Genomic DNA, 17,735 nt, shown 5'->3' on the forward strand with positions numbered 1-17,735 from the left:
TAATATCAGAATAACCACAGAAATAAAAGAAAATTAGGAAAAGACATATTCCTCACATACTCAGCTTCTTTTATTTTCCCTGTTTTTCCAGATTTTTCCATATGCACACATCATTTTTTCACATCAACGGGCAAGGTATAAATATACACTCATGTCCTGCTATTTCCATTTAATCAAATCTCTCCAGAATTTCCTGTTACTTCACTAAGGTTTATGACTATAAATTTGATGATTGCATAATACAGCAGCTAATTTAAATATATTTCATTAACTTGCATTAGAAGATATTTTGGTTGTGTTGGGGCACCTGGGTGGCTCAGTCGGTTAAGCGTCCGATTTCCGCTCGGGTCATGATCTCACGGTCCGTGAGTTCGAGCCCTGCATCGGGCTCCGTGCTGACAGCTCAGAGCCTGGAGCCTGTTTCAGATTCTGTGTCTCCCTCTCTCTGACCCTCCCCCATTCATGCTCTGTCTCTCTCTGTCTCAAAAATAAAAATAAACATTTAAAAAAATTTAAAAAAAAAGATATTTTGGTTGTGTACAATGTTTATGACAAACATCCTTGTACATATAATTTTTTGGTTTTTTTAGACGACTTTCTTAGAAGGAAATTTCAGGAGTGGACAAAGGATTATAAACATTTTGTCTATCTTAGAACATACTGCCAAGTTCTAACCACTTAAACTACTGCCAGCAATAAATAATGGAGCTGCTTTTATTACAATGTCATAGGCACGAAGTATTATCATTATTTTTAAAAACTGCTCTAATAGTAGATATAAAATTGAGCCTTCCCATTTATTTTATATTCTCTATACCTTTCAGGTGGACTTGTGGAGGGCTGAGCTCTCCTTTCACAACATATCCTTTTACGCTTTTTTCAAGTTATTTTTTTTTTTCTTGGTGATCTTTAAGTAAGGAGACAGACCTCTGATTCAAAACAATTCTTTGTTCAGCCTCCACTTTCTCCAGCTACCCACACCTAGTCCTTTGCTCTCTTCATTCAAAATTCGGCCTGACAGGTGGCTCGGCTGGTTAAGTGTCCGACTTTGGCTCAGGTCATGATCTCGCAGTTTGTGACCTCAAGCCCCACATTGGACTCTCTGTCAGAGCAGAGCCCGCTTCAGATCCTCTGTCCCCCTGTCTCTCTGCACCTCCCTCTCTCTCCCTCTCTCTCTCAAAAATGAATACACATTAAAAAAAAATTCTGCCTGACAATGTCCAAATGGATTCAAGATACCCATTTAGACAGTCAGGCAGACTTTGAGCTGCCAATCAGGCCTGGAATCTGCTGTTCCAGCCAAGACCACCAGGGCCCCCAGGTTCTGAGCCTCCCCTACCCGTACAATAGGACTCTCAGGACTGATTTCTCTGTCAGTTCTTGCTAATTGGCCTTCATGTTAGATCTCCTCCTTGGATCTAGAACTCTGCTTCAGGATCTCTCCTTCTGGCTGGGCCCTGGGCTCTATGAAGAGAATTCTGGATGATATCTGACTGTCTGTTATCACCCCACTCCCATTTGTCCACAGCCCCTGTGCTTCTCCGCCAGCCCCGCCGAAACCCAGCACAGACGTGGTCTGAATGACAACTGAATTTGCCTTTCTGGTGACTCACCAAGTCTTGCCCACTTGTCCAGCCCACGCTGTCAGCCAAGCCTGGCTGACAGAGCCTGTCTTATGCTAGAAGGGGGGGTGGGGGGGGGGGCGCTGGTCCTGGCACAACATCTGTGGGCAGGTGCAAGGTCTCAGCCCCCACCTTCTCCCCATTCTCAACCCATGCTGTCTGCTTCGCCCCCACGCTCTGAAATATGTCATGCATGACTTCAATTCTTTGCTTGGAAACATGGGTGGGATTTTTTTGTTGCTTTTACTTTTATGTCCCCCCCCCCCCCCATTTTTCTGAGGATACCGGTTGCCATCTCCTCCTTTTCTTCAGATCTCTGTCCTACTATCACCTATGGAGGACAGGGAGGGACAGGGATGCCTCAAATCCGTAGGCCCACTTCAGACTGGGATTTACTAAACAGAGGGGCTGGGAATACAGGGTTCCTAGTCCCCAGGAACAGTTCCCTGGAGCTCTTAGCTGCCCTAGTTAATGCTGCCTTTGTGATCTCTCAAGGCAAAAGACAGGTGGGTGGGGCCTGTGGACAGGACTGGGTTTGGTCCTACTGGTTCTAAATAAGTCCAGTGTAACTAAAAGGCCAGCAGAGGCTGTGGGGGTGGAAGAGGCAGGGCTCGGCGCTCCAGGGCCATGGTCTGACTCTTGAGAGACTGATACAAATCACGGCAGAAGTAAGGCAACCTCAGCAAATCATGGACCCCACCCCCTTTGCTTTACAGATGGGACACTAAGATGTGTCAACAGAGATGGAGTAGTCTAAGCCTGGAGTCTCATAATCCAGGAAATTTTAAGTGTAATCTGGGGGTGCCTGGGTGGCTCAGTTGGTTGAGCGGCCGACTTCGGCTCAGGTCATGATCTCACGGTTTGTGAGTTTAAGCCCCGTTGTTGGGCTCTGTGCTCACAGCTCAGAGCCTGGAGCCCGCTTCAGATTCTGTGTCTAACCTCTCTCTCTGCCCCTCCCCCACTCATGCTCTGTCTCTCTCTGTCTCAGAAATGAACATTAAAAAATAAATAAAATAAAGAAGTGTAATCTGCTCCTACATTGACTATGTTCTTTCCAGATAATTTCCCAATTTGACCAGGGTCTTGATTCCAGGCATTAGAGGCGGCTGCTGTGACAACTGATAGCCCATTTCATCACAGGGACCATGTCAGCCTTCAGGCCCAGCTTGGGATATTCAGAGGTTCACCCCTTCCTGTGCAGGGTCCAGTGCAAGACCAGAAGGAAGAGGAAGGAGGCCTCAGTACTCATTAAGCGCCGATCTGGAAAGACAGGAGACAGCCAGGCCCAGAGAGCCACTCTTCTGAGAAGATACGATCAGGTATGATTTCACAGAAGCCAGACAGGCTCTGCCCTGCCAGCGCCAGCTAATCTATGACATTCTGAGGGCGACAGGAATCACAGATGCAACTTGCCATGTGCCTGTGGCCAGGCTAGGTCCTTTTAAGATTAATCATCCCATTTGAGATAACAAGAATGATTACCACTTGACATAAAAGGAAACTGAGATTCAGACTGGTAAACAGACTCGCTCAAGGTCATGGAGCCAGTAAATGGCAGAGGTGATATTTGAACAGCAGCTTCCTAACTCCACTGGCGTCCTTTTCCCCGTTCCACAGCTTTCTCTTGGGTTCAGGAAGGAAGGAGCCTAGGAGAGAAGCAGCATTTGGTATTTGAACCTTTGCCAATTCGGGAACCATCAGGAAAGCTCAGGGCGCCATTTCTTTCTCTCTGAGCCGAAACTGGCAGATCTCTGCTGAAGATGCTTTTGCCTGAGGCATCTTCTGGGGGCCTCTGAGATGAGTGGGTTAGAGTCTTAACCACATGCCTGGGGGGAGGCTGTCAGTGTCACTAGCATCCCGGAGAGAGGCTAACCCCTGGAATGTTCATGGGAAAGGCCACCTCCCAAGTTCCACAGAGGAATGATATAAACAGCACTGGGTATGTCAGGGAGCCTGAATGCTGGTACATTTGCTATGTAATCTATTACAATCTATTTGCTATGAAATCTAGGGCATCAGACCCTGGACTTCAGTTTCCTTATCTGTAAAACAGAAGAGAATACCACCAACCTTGCAGGCTTTGGGTAAGAACGGTGAGTTGGGTAACAGATGTGAAAGTACTTGGTAAGTGATAAAGTACAATCAAATGTCAGCAGTTACTTGTCAATCAGTGTCTACTCATCACAAAGAGCAACACAAAACAATCAGTGGAACAGTCCTTGCTCAAATCTCTTGTTACCACCACTCCTACTGTCACAGGCCTATTTCTCCTTCTGTGGCTCCCTTGATACAGATCTTGAGAAGATAGCAGTAAGAGGAAAAAAAAAAAAAAAGAAAGAAAGAAAAAAAAAGAAACCAAAGAGACAACAGTAAATGGAAGAACCGTGCTATTTGCAGTGATTTTCTGCCCCGGGGGACAGAAATCAGGAGACTCAGGCTGTTTCCTGCCTTGAGTCTCCTTGGATGGCTCAAAACACAACAGAAAGGATTGGTCTCTCAAATGCTAGGAATTCTCCCATCAAGAAGAAAAAAATTAGCGATCGGGAAGCATATTGGCTGGGGAGTGAACTGAGCTGGACTCCGCTCCCAGCTTTGTATTGGACAGGGGATGGATGCCCCTCAGAGAAAAGCGGGAAGAAAAAAAACAGCCCGTTCACTTCAGTCAGAAAACCACAAACACCTCACATCTGATCCCTACCTTCCTCCTTCTCCCCTACTTCCCTTGTTTACATGTAGTGTTCTAGAGGGTGTCTCTCCAGCACCAGGCATGCAAGTGAACTACAGAACGCTATAATGTCAGAACTGGATGAGACCTAAGGAGGCATAAAGGGCAGACTCAGCATTTGACAGCCTGGGCACAGGGCCAAGGGCTTAGGTGGGTCACTGGGGTCATACAGCCTCCAGCCCCCAGGCAATGCTTGGTCATTCCTCTCCAGTCCCCACTGCCCATGATTCAGGCTGACCTCTAACCCTGGGCTCCTGACCTGCTGCTTCTGAGGTGAATCAGCAAATAGTATAGAAAGCAAGGAATCATCTACTGATCATGTCTTACAGTCCCTGGGAGGGGAAGTGACTTGTCCACGGTCACAGGATTACCAATAACTGAATATCACTGAGAATGATTATCAACCCAGATCTCCCTCAATTATTCATTTTTTTTTAATAATTTTTTTTAACATTTATTTATTTTTGAGACAGAGAGAGACAGAGCATGAACGGGGGAGGGCCAGAGAGAGAGAGGGAGACACAGAATCTGAAACAGGCTCCAGGCTCCGAGCTGTCAGCACAAAGCCCGACGCGGGGCTTGAACTCAGGAACAGTGAGCTCATGACCTGAGCCGAAGTCGGACGCTTAACCGACTGAGCCACCCAGGCGCCCCAATTATTCATTGTTTTTAAGCCAATCTTCCAACCAGGTGTTAACACATTTCTTTTATATATTTTTCCTCCCTTAAAATTTTTAGATTAGTTTTTATTTAACAAAGTACTATATGCTTGCAGTAAAAATAAAAAGATAAAGGTAAAAAAAGTATAAATTGAAAAATGAAAGCCTCCCTCCCCATTAAAATTCTTAGAAATAACCACTATTAGTGAATTCTTATCATTCCTTCCAGAAATTTAAATAATTTAAAGACTTACTCAACTATACCTACTGATACATGCTCCTGGTCATGGGTACTCAAAAAGATTTGTTGATGATATGAATGAATGGAGCCAGGTGAGTTAGGGGTTGGGGGTTTGCATCATATGGAAGGCCAGAGATGGGTTGAATTAAGCATCTCGCCAGATAAGAGCTCCCACTGGGGCCTATTAGCCCGGGATCTGGCATGAATCTTCCGTATCTGAGTTGGTGTTACAGTGTGGAGGTAAAGATCGTGGGCTCTGGAGACAGGCAGACGGAGGCTCCTGTTCTGGCCCTAACGCTTCCTAGGCAAGTGACCCTGGGTTGTTCCTTCCTTAAGGAGTCTCGGTAGCCTCACTGGTCACGTGGAGATTAAAATAGTACTACTTCACAGGGCTGATGTGCGGATTAAAGAAAAACAATGCACATAAAGAACACAGGCAGTGTGTTTGGCTGTACGAAACCTGCACTAAAGAAACGGTAGCTATCATCATCATTACTATTGTTGTCATTATTACTCTGCTGGCTCACCTCAAGAAAGGAGAAAGCCTGCAGGTCCGTCACCTAGTGCTATAGAAACAGATCAGCCCAGGACCTGGTACTCCTCTGTTAAGTACATCTGGCAGGAAAGGGAGACGACTGAGAAATAACTCTAATATGACCAGGAGTTAATGCCCAGGAATTTCTCAGCATATCACAAATTCTAGATATACCAAACCACAAGAACAGGTGCCCTCTGAACTCTGGGAACAGGGATCTGCCTTGCACAGCTGCATGGCAGAATGGCTAGCTTTGTGGGAAGAGGGACCATTTTCTTATCTCCTCAGGCTACCTGGTTCAACAGCTCTCAGGCCAAGAAGGCTCCAGAAGTGGCCTAGACTGGCCAGGTGCAACAGGCTGGCAGGGCATGGCAGGAGAAGGGTGCCCTTCTCTAGCTGCATTCCAGGACTTGCCTCTAGTCCTCAGAGCACAATGAGAACATTATCATAGCCACTTGATGCAATCTTGTGCTATCTGGGGGCTGGAAATGACTAAGGGCAATAATACAGTCCTCCAGTCAACACACATAGGGAGAAACCCAACACTGGACCAAAAGGCCTGCTGAGCCTCGACATAACTCGAAGCCCAAAACATCTGATGGAAATGTATGAGTCTTAAATGCTTCTTGCCAGGCAAATCTTTATATTATAAAATGCCCCAGCTCATGGTAGTTCTGTTAAATGATCACACTGCTGCCAGGGATGGGAAGGAAGAGAAGACACGGATCCCATCAATGCCAAGAGGCCATGGACTCTGACCTAGATGTCAGACGCAGCTCGGGGCCCCCATCACTTTTTATCAGGAGGCTTCTCTCAAGGACGGTGGAGGACTTAGCTGAGATGGGGGTGTGTTGTATAGTCCCTGATGACCCAGCCCCGTAAATCCGAGTGTCTGGCATGGGACTGGTGTCCTGGGAGACGTGGAAGGCACCAGGCCAGCTTTGGGGAAGTAGACACTTCCTAGATTACTGGGGAGTCTCTCCAGAGACTGGTAACAGCCCTATTCAGAGACCAACATGAAGACCAGCGAGCGGAACGATACTGGGTATTTAACTCCCCCCCCCTCCACAGCACTTTTTCTCCTCCTGGGGCTCCTTCTCCCCAGAAGTCCTGCTGTTCGCCCCTTTATCCACTTTCTCCTTCTTTCTCCCTGCCTTTATGACCCCACTTCTCTTTCCCGTCTTCACCGTCCCCTTCTATTTCTTTCCTGTCTTTCTCCCCGTTCTCTTCTCTCTTTTCTTCATTTCATCGTCTTTTTCTAACTGGCCACGATAGAGAACTGAAAATTATTTTTTATTATTGATTGAATGCATACATTAAAACTTAAACCCTCTGGTCTTAATTTTTTCTTTTTTCTTTTTTAGGTTTTATTAATTGAGGCACCTGGATGGCTCAGTCAGTTAAGCATCTGACTCTTGATCTCAGCTCAGGTCTTGATCTCAGGGTTATGAGTTCAAGCTCCACGTTGGGCTCCATATTGGGCTCCACGCTGGGCATGGAGCCTACTTAGAAAAAATAGTAATAATAATATAAAGTTTTATCTATTTAAGTCACCTCTACCCCCAACATGGTAGGGGACCAATGGACCAAACTCATGGACCAAACTCATGGTCAAGAATTGTATACTCTTCTGACCAAGCCAGCCAGACACCCCTAATCTGAATTTTCAAAAAGATGAACTGAGTATTTTATATTTTGCTCTAAAAAATAGTATTTCCAACAATTAAGGACTTTTAGGAGGAGGAGGGGACTTTAAAGACCATCGAGTTCAATGGCTTTGCTGATACATAAATCCCTTTTGAGCGCCTCTGACATTCAGTTTCTCCTTGAGCCCTCCCAGGGATTGGAGCCCACTACCTCTAGAAGCAGCCCATTTCTAAGTGTTAGGAAGTTTTTTATATTGACTTTAATCTGCTCCTGTAATTCCCATCCTCTGGCTACCAGGACAATCTAGGATATAAAAACAGGACAATCAGGGCGCCTGGTGGCTCAGTCAGTTAAGCGTCCGACTTCGGCTCAGGTCACGATCACACGGTTTGTGAGTTCGAGCCCCACATCGGGCTCTGTGCTGACAGCTCAGAGCCTGGAGCCTGCTGTGGATTCTGGGTCTCCTCTCTCTCTGCCCCTCCCCTGCGCATACTGGCTCTCTCTGACTTAAAAATAAATAAACATTAAAAAAAAAACAAAAAATGGTGCAATCATCAGAAAGTGAGGTGCCTATTAGGTTCAAAAGATGGGGGTAGGCCAGCTGGCTGTGAGGTTCTCCCACTGGAGTAGCTGGCTTGGGTGGGCAAGATTGAGGAGATATATGGCAGCCAGCCACTGGCAGGCCCTGAATGCCAGACTAAAACGTGGTGTGTCTGACTTATCAGGAAGGTGAAGCCAGGAGACACTGTCCACGAGGCAGTAATAAACAGTTGTTATTTACCGAACACTTCCATGCCAGGAACTGTGCAAAGTGCTTTAACGCTGATTATCTCATTTAATCCTCCCAATAGCACTGACGTAGTGGTACTGTTATTGTTTCACTTTATAGATGAGGTAACTGAGGTCTCAGAGCTAGTAAGTCACTAAACTCAGGTCTGTGTCTGTTCTGAATACAGCACGCTACAGAACAAGGTCAGCAGAGAGACCAGGATGGGAGACCCCAGTCTGGGAGTCATTTACACAGAGGGAGAGAGTGTCAAGAACAGAGGGTGAGGGTCCCATTTAAGATCTCTTCTAAAGACAGGCCCCCAATCTCCATCTCTGGTCTTGTGCCTCCTCTTTTTTTTTTTTTTTCAACGTTTATTTATTTTTGGGACAGAGAGAGACAGAGCATGAACGGGGGAGGGGCAGAGAGGGAGGGAGACACAGAATCGGAAACAGGCTCCAAGCTCTGAGCCATCAGCCCAGAGCCTGACGTGGGGCTCGAACTCACGGACCGCGAGATCGTGACCTGGCTGAAGTCGGACGCTTAACCGACTGCGCCACCCAGGCGCCCCTCTTGTGCCTCCTCTTAAACTCCACCGATCCATCTCTAGCTGCCCATTGGATTTTGTCACCTCAAGTTCAATGCAGCCACACAACCTCCTGCCATTTTCCACCACCTTCCTAGCAACCAGGTTGCTGATCTTCCTAACTCTTTAAGCATAAAAGAGGATCAAATTTTGTGTTAAACCAACCCGGGCTCGACTGGATTTGCCACATGCAAAATATGAGGCCTTGGGCAAGTTACTTAACCTCCATGGGCCTCGGTTTAACAGCTATAAAATGGGAAGAGTGACACCACCTTTCTTGGAAGGTGCTTGTGTGGATTAAGTTGCATAATTTATAATACACTATGTAGTATACTGCTTGGCACATAGCAAGTGTTAAGTAAACGGCATTATTACTGTGATCACTGCTATTTCTGGAGCTTGAAACTCCCTTTTTGCATAGCTTCTCGTGGTGAATCCCAGTGCTCATGAGTGGGGGGGTGGGGAGGGGAAGAAGAGGGACCTACAAAGTGGACAATAAAAATTCAATGCAGTTTGTATTCTCTGCAATGACCTCATCCCTTTGGCTTTGGGAGCGGCTGCTGCAGGGTCTCTTTTCTACACCCACCACAGACAGAGCTGGGCTCCGGCCAAGACCTGCCTGCTCTTCTCCCTCCAGACCTAGTTACGTGGGGACCAACAGGCATGCCTCTTCCCCTCCTCTCTTTAACTGGAACCCTCATTTTGTGTCATCTGCAGCCCTGACCTCCCCGAGACACACTTCTGTTTTCTCTCTTAAGTACCTAGGATCAAAGTTTTAGAGATTACCTGGTCCAATCCCTCAAACAACTCAGTGCGAAATTAAAGTAGTCATTTAAAAAACGTCTGCGGGGCACGCCTGGGTGGCTCAGTTGGTTGAGTGACCAACTTTGGCGCAGGTCATGATCTCACGGTTTGTGAGTTCGAGCCCCGCGCCGGGCTCTGTGCTGACAGCTCAGAGCCTGGAGCCTGCTTCTGACCCTGTGTCTCCCTCTCTCTCTCTCCCCTCCCCCACTCATGCTCTGTCTCTCTCTGTCTCAGAAATAAACATTAAAAAAAAAATTAAAAAAAAAAACAAAAACGCCTTGCACAATTAAACGTGAATAAAGTGGGCCTTCTCCCAACCAATCCATATGCTTTCACCAGTGCTCACCGCAGTCCGTGCACTGTGCCCAGACACATGTCGGCAGAGCCACAGCCTTCAGTTGTGGGTCTGTGACTTGCCCTGCGCCCCCTTCCCCATAGGCCCTGGAAGCCATCAAGCCCCCTGGAGGTACTACATAAGGGTTGCTAACGATTCGTGAGAAAGCAGGCGCAGGCGCTGGTCACAATCGCAATCACAAGCAAGCACACATTTGCACACCTAACACCCCCTGAGGCCCACGGTGAACACAGAAGGAGAGATGAAAGGAGACTCCAAGGAGACAGGCACTGTGTTTGTACACAGTGAGGACAGAACAAAGGAAGCAGGGAGCCTGGAGGTGGAAGATGAGTCAGAGAGTGAACGAGGGCACTAGGTCGCATCAGCTACCGCTTAGTTGCCCCCAGAGGGTGGTGTGAGCAGGAAGAAGGGAATGGGGGGAGGCAAGAAGGGGAGTTGATGCCATAACTCAGAAGTGGGAACCAGAGGAGAGTGTGGCTGATGGGGAGCAGAAGCTCAGTTAATTTCCAGGAGACACCCGAGCTCCCAGCCTTCTGAGTTCTCCCACGTCTTTCTTGCCCGGCTCTGCTTCCGGAGCTGCAGGGTTATGGCAAGGCCGTGGGGGACGGCCCGGCAAGGAAAGAGTCAAGCTAACAACAAAGATGTCAATCCCGGAGATCACTGGACCCCTGCTTGGTAGACAGAAGCCACCCTGTGGCTGCTAATGCCCCTCCATTTATTTGGCTCTTTCAACGTATTTCAAATGCCCACCCACTAATGATCTCATTTAATCTTTGGCACAAGCCCGTGGAATAGGCAGGCCCGGGATTATCTCTACCTCGCTCCTCCCCTCTTTGCCCTGGTGATTCCCTCAAGAGTCCTCAAATTGTTTCCTCCATCCCAGAAACATCCAACATTGAACCAGCCAGCGCCTTAGAGGTACGAGGAGCTTGGGGTCCTCCGTCCAGGCTCCACTTTGAGTTGCTTGTTGCTGTTTGTCCCGGGCTGGGTGTGATAAGAAGTCACAGGACATGGACTCATTCCCCTCCTGGAATTTCCCAGCCACTCCTCCCCCTCCACTAATGTCTGAAAGCCTGGCACATGATGACCGTTTCTCCCAGTCCCCAGGGAGATGTGTCAGATATGCGGGACTTCTCATTAGGCGAACGGAAACCTAAGGCCTAGAGAGGCGAAGGCCTTTGCCCTGAATCACACAGTGAGCAAACATGGAGGGACCGTGATGACTTGAGAAGAGCACAGGTCTGGGGGCATTAGGAGACCTGGGTCCCAGTCCTGGCTCCACTGCTTATCAGCTGAGGGCACAGAGAGAGTCACTCGACTTCCCCAGCCTTGGTTTTCCTAACTGTCAAATGGGAACAAGTAGTTCTCATCTCTTGGGGTTGCCTGAGGTGAAGACGTCAAAGAGTTACAGAAAAATGAATTTTTCTGATTATCAAGCAGCACAGGTAACATCAGGATGCTGCTGTCATGGAGAGGCCAGATCAAGCATAAAGAGTCTAGGATTTCCTTAACTTACCTGTGTGGCCCTGGGCAAGTCCAGGCCTCAGTTTCCCAAAGGCCCTGCCAGCATTAAGAAGGAGGGTTCTGTGGACCATGCCTTTAGAGCAAGAATTCTGGCGCTGGCTGCCCTGATCTCCTGACCATCCTATTATCTGTGCCCACACTGCCTGAGATCCAAGAATCTTACTGAGGGAGCCAGTCAGTTGCCAACAATGGGAGATCCCATTGTTCCCAGCGGGAAGAATCCACTGGATCCTTCACTCCAACCCCTCTACCCATTTCGTCAGGGCTGAAGTGTGCTTCTGCACCGTCTCAGCCTCCACGGCCTCCCAGCCTTAAGGGACATGAGGACGGAGAAGGGAAGGTAAGGGGTAAGGGGGCACTCTTGGTAATGAAACCAATGACAGACTCCTGCCCATGTAAGCTTTCCCAGTGGAAAGCACCAGACTGCCTGGATTCCCTTCCTCCTAGGGAGAGCTGAGTGTAACTATTCTGCCGTTAACATCTTGCTTCTCCCAGGATGGCCCCAAAGGTGCCGGGCCCCTGATCCGTTCTTTGAGGAAGCACCTCAGCAGAACCCTTGCTGAGCTCACGGAGGTGAATTAAATATTAAATATGCAAGGCCAGAGCCGCGGGTGCAGCAACACATTCCCATAAACACAGACAATGGCATACAGCTCATCTGCCCGTCTTGCAGCAGCTGCCGCTCTCCTTCCGCGGGCTGGGTTCCCTGATCCCCAGCCCACACTCTTGAGAGGGCATAAAAAATAGCAATGTTTTTTTCTCTCCAGCAAGTGAACCAGCAAGCGCATGGTTCCCTGTGTCCTTCCTCCAACCCCTAGTGCTGAGGAATCCAGGGACCCGGAAATACCTGGACCATTGAGTTGTGGCATCAGCAGCAGTGAAATTTAACAGGTCTGTGGCTGGCCTGGCAGGGACCTCTGTAGCTTAGCCCCACCTAGGGCCTGGAGGCCCCCATCGGGAAGGGAACGGCTCAGGAAGGCCCAGATAGCTCTCAGGGCAATGGGGAACTAGCTCTTACTGGGACCAGGACGAGGCCTGAGTGTGGGGGCCAGTTTGCTTCTCAGGTTGGAAGAGGTTCAGAGATCGCCGAGACCACCTCGGTTTTACAAAAAGGGAAACTGAGGTTTGAGAAAAGGAGGAAGCAACTTATACAAGGTCACTTAATGAGCTATAGAATAGCTAGGCCTAGACTCCAGGGCTCCAGGGTAGAGCCCAGTGCTCTCTCGTCCCCTCTCTGTGATCCCTGAATCTCCCTCCTGATGCTACCAAGGACCAGGCTCTGCACTGCATGGCTCCCGTGGACTGCTTTCATGGGAAGCTGGATCCATCCCTAGTCCTACCTTGCCATCCAAGTACCGAAAGAGCCCGAGGTCCAGGCATTCCAGCTCAGCTCTGCCATTTGTAGGATGGAACCTTGGTCATGTCACCTCTCTGAGACTTACTTAGTTCCTTGCCTTACGGTGGGGATTTAAGAACCAGGACCCTGGATGGCTCCTGTAAGGCTCAAATGAGATCGCGTTTGTGGGGCATTTGGTCAACCGGGAAGTGCTGTCCGAATGTCAGATATGGTTAAAATGGTGTGAGGTGTGAAGGTGCTGCAGAGGGAGGAGGTCCTAGGGGAGGAGGCTGTGCAAGACAATCCACACCCAAACGAGGCTGACCTGGTCGTCCCATGGACCCGACTGACACAGACGGCACCAGCAGAGATGGACAAGCAGTAGGTGAGACCAGCTCGGGTTCACTGGCTTGAAAGATCACCTGCCTGCTTTGCTTCGTGTGTATATGCGTGTGAGTTTGTCTGTCCTCCTAGGCGCTCCTGGAAGGTTCTGCCTGGCAGCCCGGAATCGCAGGAATTTGCCTGGCTGCTCCAGGGGAGCATCTGGCAAGAGGGCAGTGTGTGGCGCTGAGGGAGGACACCTTGCTTCACTCAGGTCAGGGCACAGACCCTCAAAGAAAAGCCTGTCACCCAGATCCCTCTGGGGACCTCTGGAGTACCCCTGCTCTCTGGGGCCCTTACCTTGTACTTGGCTGCGAGCAGCTCTGTGGCCTGCTGCTCCCGCCTTAGGTCTTCCAGCATCTTCTCCTTTTCCTCCAGCAGCTTCTGCTTCTCCTCGCTCACGAGGCTGCGGTCATCCTGGATGGCCGCCTTCTCTTCCTCCAGACGCTCCTTCTGTTCCTGCAGGTAATTCTCCATGTTCTTATCCAAGGCTGACTCCAGGGTAGGCTGGGGCGGGCGGTGGTTGTTGTTGCTGCCATCCTCCTCTTCAGCCACCCAGGCCTCTATCACTGGCCCCTCAGGGTACCCGGCTGGGGCTGACACAGCCTTCTTCCTGCGGCTGCTCTTCCTCCGGAGCCGCTTTCCCAGCATCCCCTTCTTCTCCAGCTGGGCCTTCAGGCGGGCGATCTCCTCCTGAAATTCCCGCAGCAGAGTGTCCTTGGGGTCCTCGTTCACCCGGGGCTTGTTCTTGATGTTCTTGGCCCTGTTGGCAAAGCGCAGGGTGGAGAGGCTCTCGTCGTAGCTGTGAGAAGCTGGCCCCAGGGTGGCCACCATGATGGTCTTGGCGTTCCCCCCCAGAGAGTCCTGGAGCAGCCGGGTCAGCTTGGAGTCCCGGTAAGGGATGTGAGTGCTCCTGTTCCCCGCCAGAGCAGCGATCACGTTGCCCAGGGCAGACAGTGAGAGGTTGATTTTGGAGGCTTCCTTAGGCCTCTCTCCACCACCACCACCACCACCACCACCACCACCGCCACCGCCACTCCCCGTGGACTGCGTGACCGTCCCTCCGGCTGTGTTGGGGCCTGCCTTGTTCTGCCTCTCACTGCCAGCCAGGTCCACCAGGTTGAGCTTGCCCACACGGATGTGGTCCTGACCATCTGAGCCGCGCTCACTGCACTCCACCGTGATGACAAAGATGGCATGGGAGCGGGAGCTGACCTCATTCATGTGAGTGCTGCCCACTGCCCGGGTCTGGTTCCCCAGGTTCATCACGTGCTCAATCTCCTTGACATTCTTGGTGACGAAGGAGGAGAGGTCCTTGATGTAGACGCCGGTCTCCGGGTTCTCCTTTAGTTCTAGCCTCTTGCCAGGCTCCTTGGAGAGCAGGTCTCGAATCTCCTCCTGGTAGATCTCCAGGTAGGAGGCCCGGACCAGGTACTGCTGGTTCTGGGAGCGAGAGATGTGGGTGAAGATATGCTCAAAGGCATTGGGGATGACCCCGCGCAGCTCGGGCTCCACCCAGGTCCCCTGCATGGTGTAGGTCTTGCCAGTGCCCGTCTGGCCGTAGGCAAACACCGTGCCATTGAAACCCTGAAGCACCGAGTCTACCAGGGGCCTCACGGTTTCATCATACAAGTCCGCCTGCTTGGAGCTGGCATCGTACACGGCATCAAAGGTGAAGGACTTGGGCAGCTCCCCTGGGGCAGCGCGGGGGTTCCGCAGGGTCACCTGGCCCAGTTTCACGTCCATGGTCAGGATCTGCTCGTGACCAGCAGCCTCCTCCTTCCGGCTGAGGGGGCGGCACCGGGCCACCACCTTTAGGGCCTCGCTGGCCTTGGTTTTACTGGCCATCTTGCTGCTCTGTCCTTCCTGCCCCCAGGGCCCCTCCGCAGCCTGGGCGGTCCTGCTGTCCTCTCTAGGTCCGGATCAGCCTGGCCGGCCCAGCCCCCAGGCGCCGCTCTTCAATCCGCATGCAGCCTCCTAGGGTGGGGATGCTGGGAGGTGGCCCCGCCGCTGCTGCAGTCCGGGCCTCCACCGCTCTCCGGTCCTCGCTGCACCGGCCGGGCAGGGAGAATTAGGCAGAATCCCCAGGCAGCCGCGGGAGCCGCACCGGCCGAATGGCAGTGCCCGGAACCCGCCCCATGCTGGGGCAGAGGGAGCGCTGCCGTAAACAGCTACGGCAACAATGAGATAAAGGAAGAGGAAAATGGGATGGGGGTGGGCGGCGAAGCTGTCTTCTCCTCCTCCTCCTCTTCTAGGGATCCATGGCGGGGGCTGCTGGTCCTGGGCGGCCGGGGGTCCCGGCCCTCCCGAGGGCAGAGGCTCACCTGGGGTCCTCCCCCCGCGCTGGGGGATCATTCATTGCAGCCAGCGCGGCTGCCGCTGCCCCTGCCTCCACCTTCCCCGCCGCTGCCACCGGAGAATGAGAGAGAAAAACAGAAGGGGATGGGGCGGAGCAGCCGCGGCGAGAGTGATGTTGCCGCCGCGCTGCGGCCCCAGCTAAGCCGCCCGGCTGGGGTGGGGCAAGGGGCGGGGCCGCGGGGCGGGAGGCGCGAGCCCGGCGCGGCCGGAGCGCGGGGGATAGGGGTGCATCGCCCGCCCGCACCCCCGCGGACCCCTCCGGAATGACAGGCTCGGGTGCCGACCCAGGTCCCGCGCCCACCAGGCGGGTGCGGCGCAGGCACCGCCCGCCGTCACCCCACTGGGCCCGAGCATGCTGGGAATTGTAGTCCTGCCTTTGTTAACCGGGTTCTGGCAGGTTGCTGATGCCTTCTCGCGTCCGGGAGGCCCCTCCCTCTCTGGCTTGCAACCTACGGAGTGACTGCTGAGGTTGCAGCCTACCTGGCGGGGACGGGGCGGGGGGTATCCACCACCCACACTTGTTCCCTCCACAGGTACCATCCTCCATCATTCCACTGCTCCTGCCTTTCTGCCTGCAGACGCGTATAGATCACCCCTCCCTTTCAGAGTGGTGCCAGGCACCTTGACTCCTAAACGTTTCCTGACTCTGTCGTTCCTTTACCCCAGCCTGATTTACCTCTGGCCTTCCTCTTGTCTCCTGGAACCACCTTGCAGCCGATTCTCTCCTCACGTGTTCTCTGCACATGCGCCCAGGTCCCCTTCTCGCCTCTTCCACTAGCCTTCCATATTGTCTACAAGCCCCACCATCTTCTGATACAGGTCTACCTTCCGAGCCTCACCTCCAGGTACACTGTGTTCCAGACATTCATTCCTTCAAACAGTGCCTGCGGAGCCCCAGGCCCCATTCTAGGAGCTGCACCTTCTTGTCCTCAAGGAGCTCACATTCTAAGAACCATGTTTTGTGTTCTTAACTGGATGTGCTGTGTTGCATCTTTGTGCCTTTGCCCAGAGGGTGCTGTCACCCTTTCACATTTGGGACTGCCATTTGAGCAGTTCAGGCACCTCCTCCTCTGGGAAGCCTTCCTTGATCAGTTTCTTTTCCGGAGCAGAAAGAGACAGAATTTGCATAAAACAAAGCTTGAACTCAAATTGCACCTTTTTTTAAAGTTTATTTCTTTGCTTTGAAAGAGAGAGCAAGCAGGGGAGGGGCAGAGAGAGAGGGAGAGAGAGAATCCCAAGCAGGCTCCGTGCTGTCAGCACAGAGCCTGATGCAGGGCTCAGTCCCACAAACCAGGAGATCATGACCTGAGCCAAAATCAAGAACTGGACCTCAACTGACTGAGCCCCCCAGGAACCCCTCAACTTGCACTTCTGGTCTCTATCCAACTGCGTGACTTTGGGCAGTCACTTACCTTGCTCTAGCTTCAGCTTCCTCATCTGTTTAAACAATTGGAGTGGCGAGCCAGGGGCAGGGGTGAATAATACTCTATGGAGTAGTTGCAAGGCTCAAATGAAACAGTGAAAAACTATTGTGCCAGTGAGAAGACTTTTTTTTTTTTTTTTAAGAGTTTATTTTTAAGTAATCCCTACACCCAGCATGGGGCTTGAACTCACAATCCTGAGATCAAGAGTCATGCTCCGCCCACTGAGCCAGCCACATGTCCCTGAGAAGACTTATTTTTAGGCAAGCCCTTAATAGATGCTTGTGGCCTAGCTTGGTTGCCCTACAGCTCTTGCTGTCTTGAGTACCCTGGATAGACTAGGTCTGTGTTTAGTGTTCCTCTTTAGGGGTCTTCATATTTTTCCTCTAGGATACAAATCAGTATAATTTCTCAAGTCCAAGGACCAAGCTAGTGCCCTACCCATATTCCACTCTGCAGAGAGCAGTTGAATCTGTGGACTGAGCCCAAGTTGTCCTTTCTCTCTGAGATCCAGATTGAGGAGGTAGTGTTATCTGGACCTTCATGGCTCTTCTTCACAGAGGCACCAGCAGAATCTTTGCACAAAACATTTCCAATGACGCTATTCTCGGGAGGACCTAATTGTTTAGTTCTTCACCTCCTCCCCATCTTCAAATCCCCGGGACCTTGATGTCAGCTCGACGGGAAGCTTGAGGCTTAGCTGTTGGCTCACCTACTTGTGAAGTCTCCTGGCTTTCCTCGGCCCTCTCTTTGATCAAGCTCTACTGCTTATGAT

General features: G+C 51.1%; 1 protein-coding gene across 2 annotated transcripts in view; it reads right to left on the reverse strand.

The window, feature by feature from the left end:
• KIF3C (kinesin family member 3C) overlaps window positions 1–15,836 on the reverse strand; it is a 38,699-nt gene extending 22,863 nt beyond the window's left edge. For both annotated transcript variants that reach the window (XR_015248947.1, XM_025927230.2), the window contains exon 1: window positions 13,482–15,836. Coding sequence is in view for 1 of the 2 variants with exons in the window: in XM_025927230.2 (XP_025783015.1) it covers window positions 13,482–15,029 (1,548 nt within the window). In the remaining variant the exon portion in view is untranslated. The remainder of the gene's footprint in view (window positions 1–13,481) is intronic.
• Window positions 15,837–17,735: the final 1,899 nt, after the last annotated feature.

Source organism: Puma concolor, chromosome A3, assembly GCF_028749965.1.
Source record: "Puma concolor isolate L17-30 chromosome A3, mPumCon1.1.hap2, whole genome shotgun sequence".
Lineage (NCBI taxonomy): Eukaryota > Metazoa > Chordata > Mammalia > Carnivora > Felidae > Puma > Puma concolor.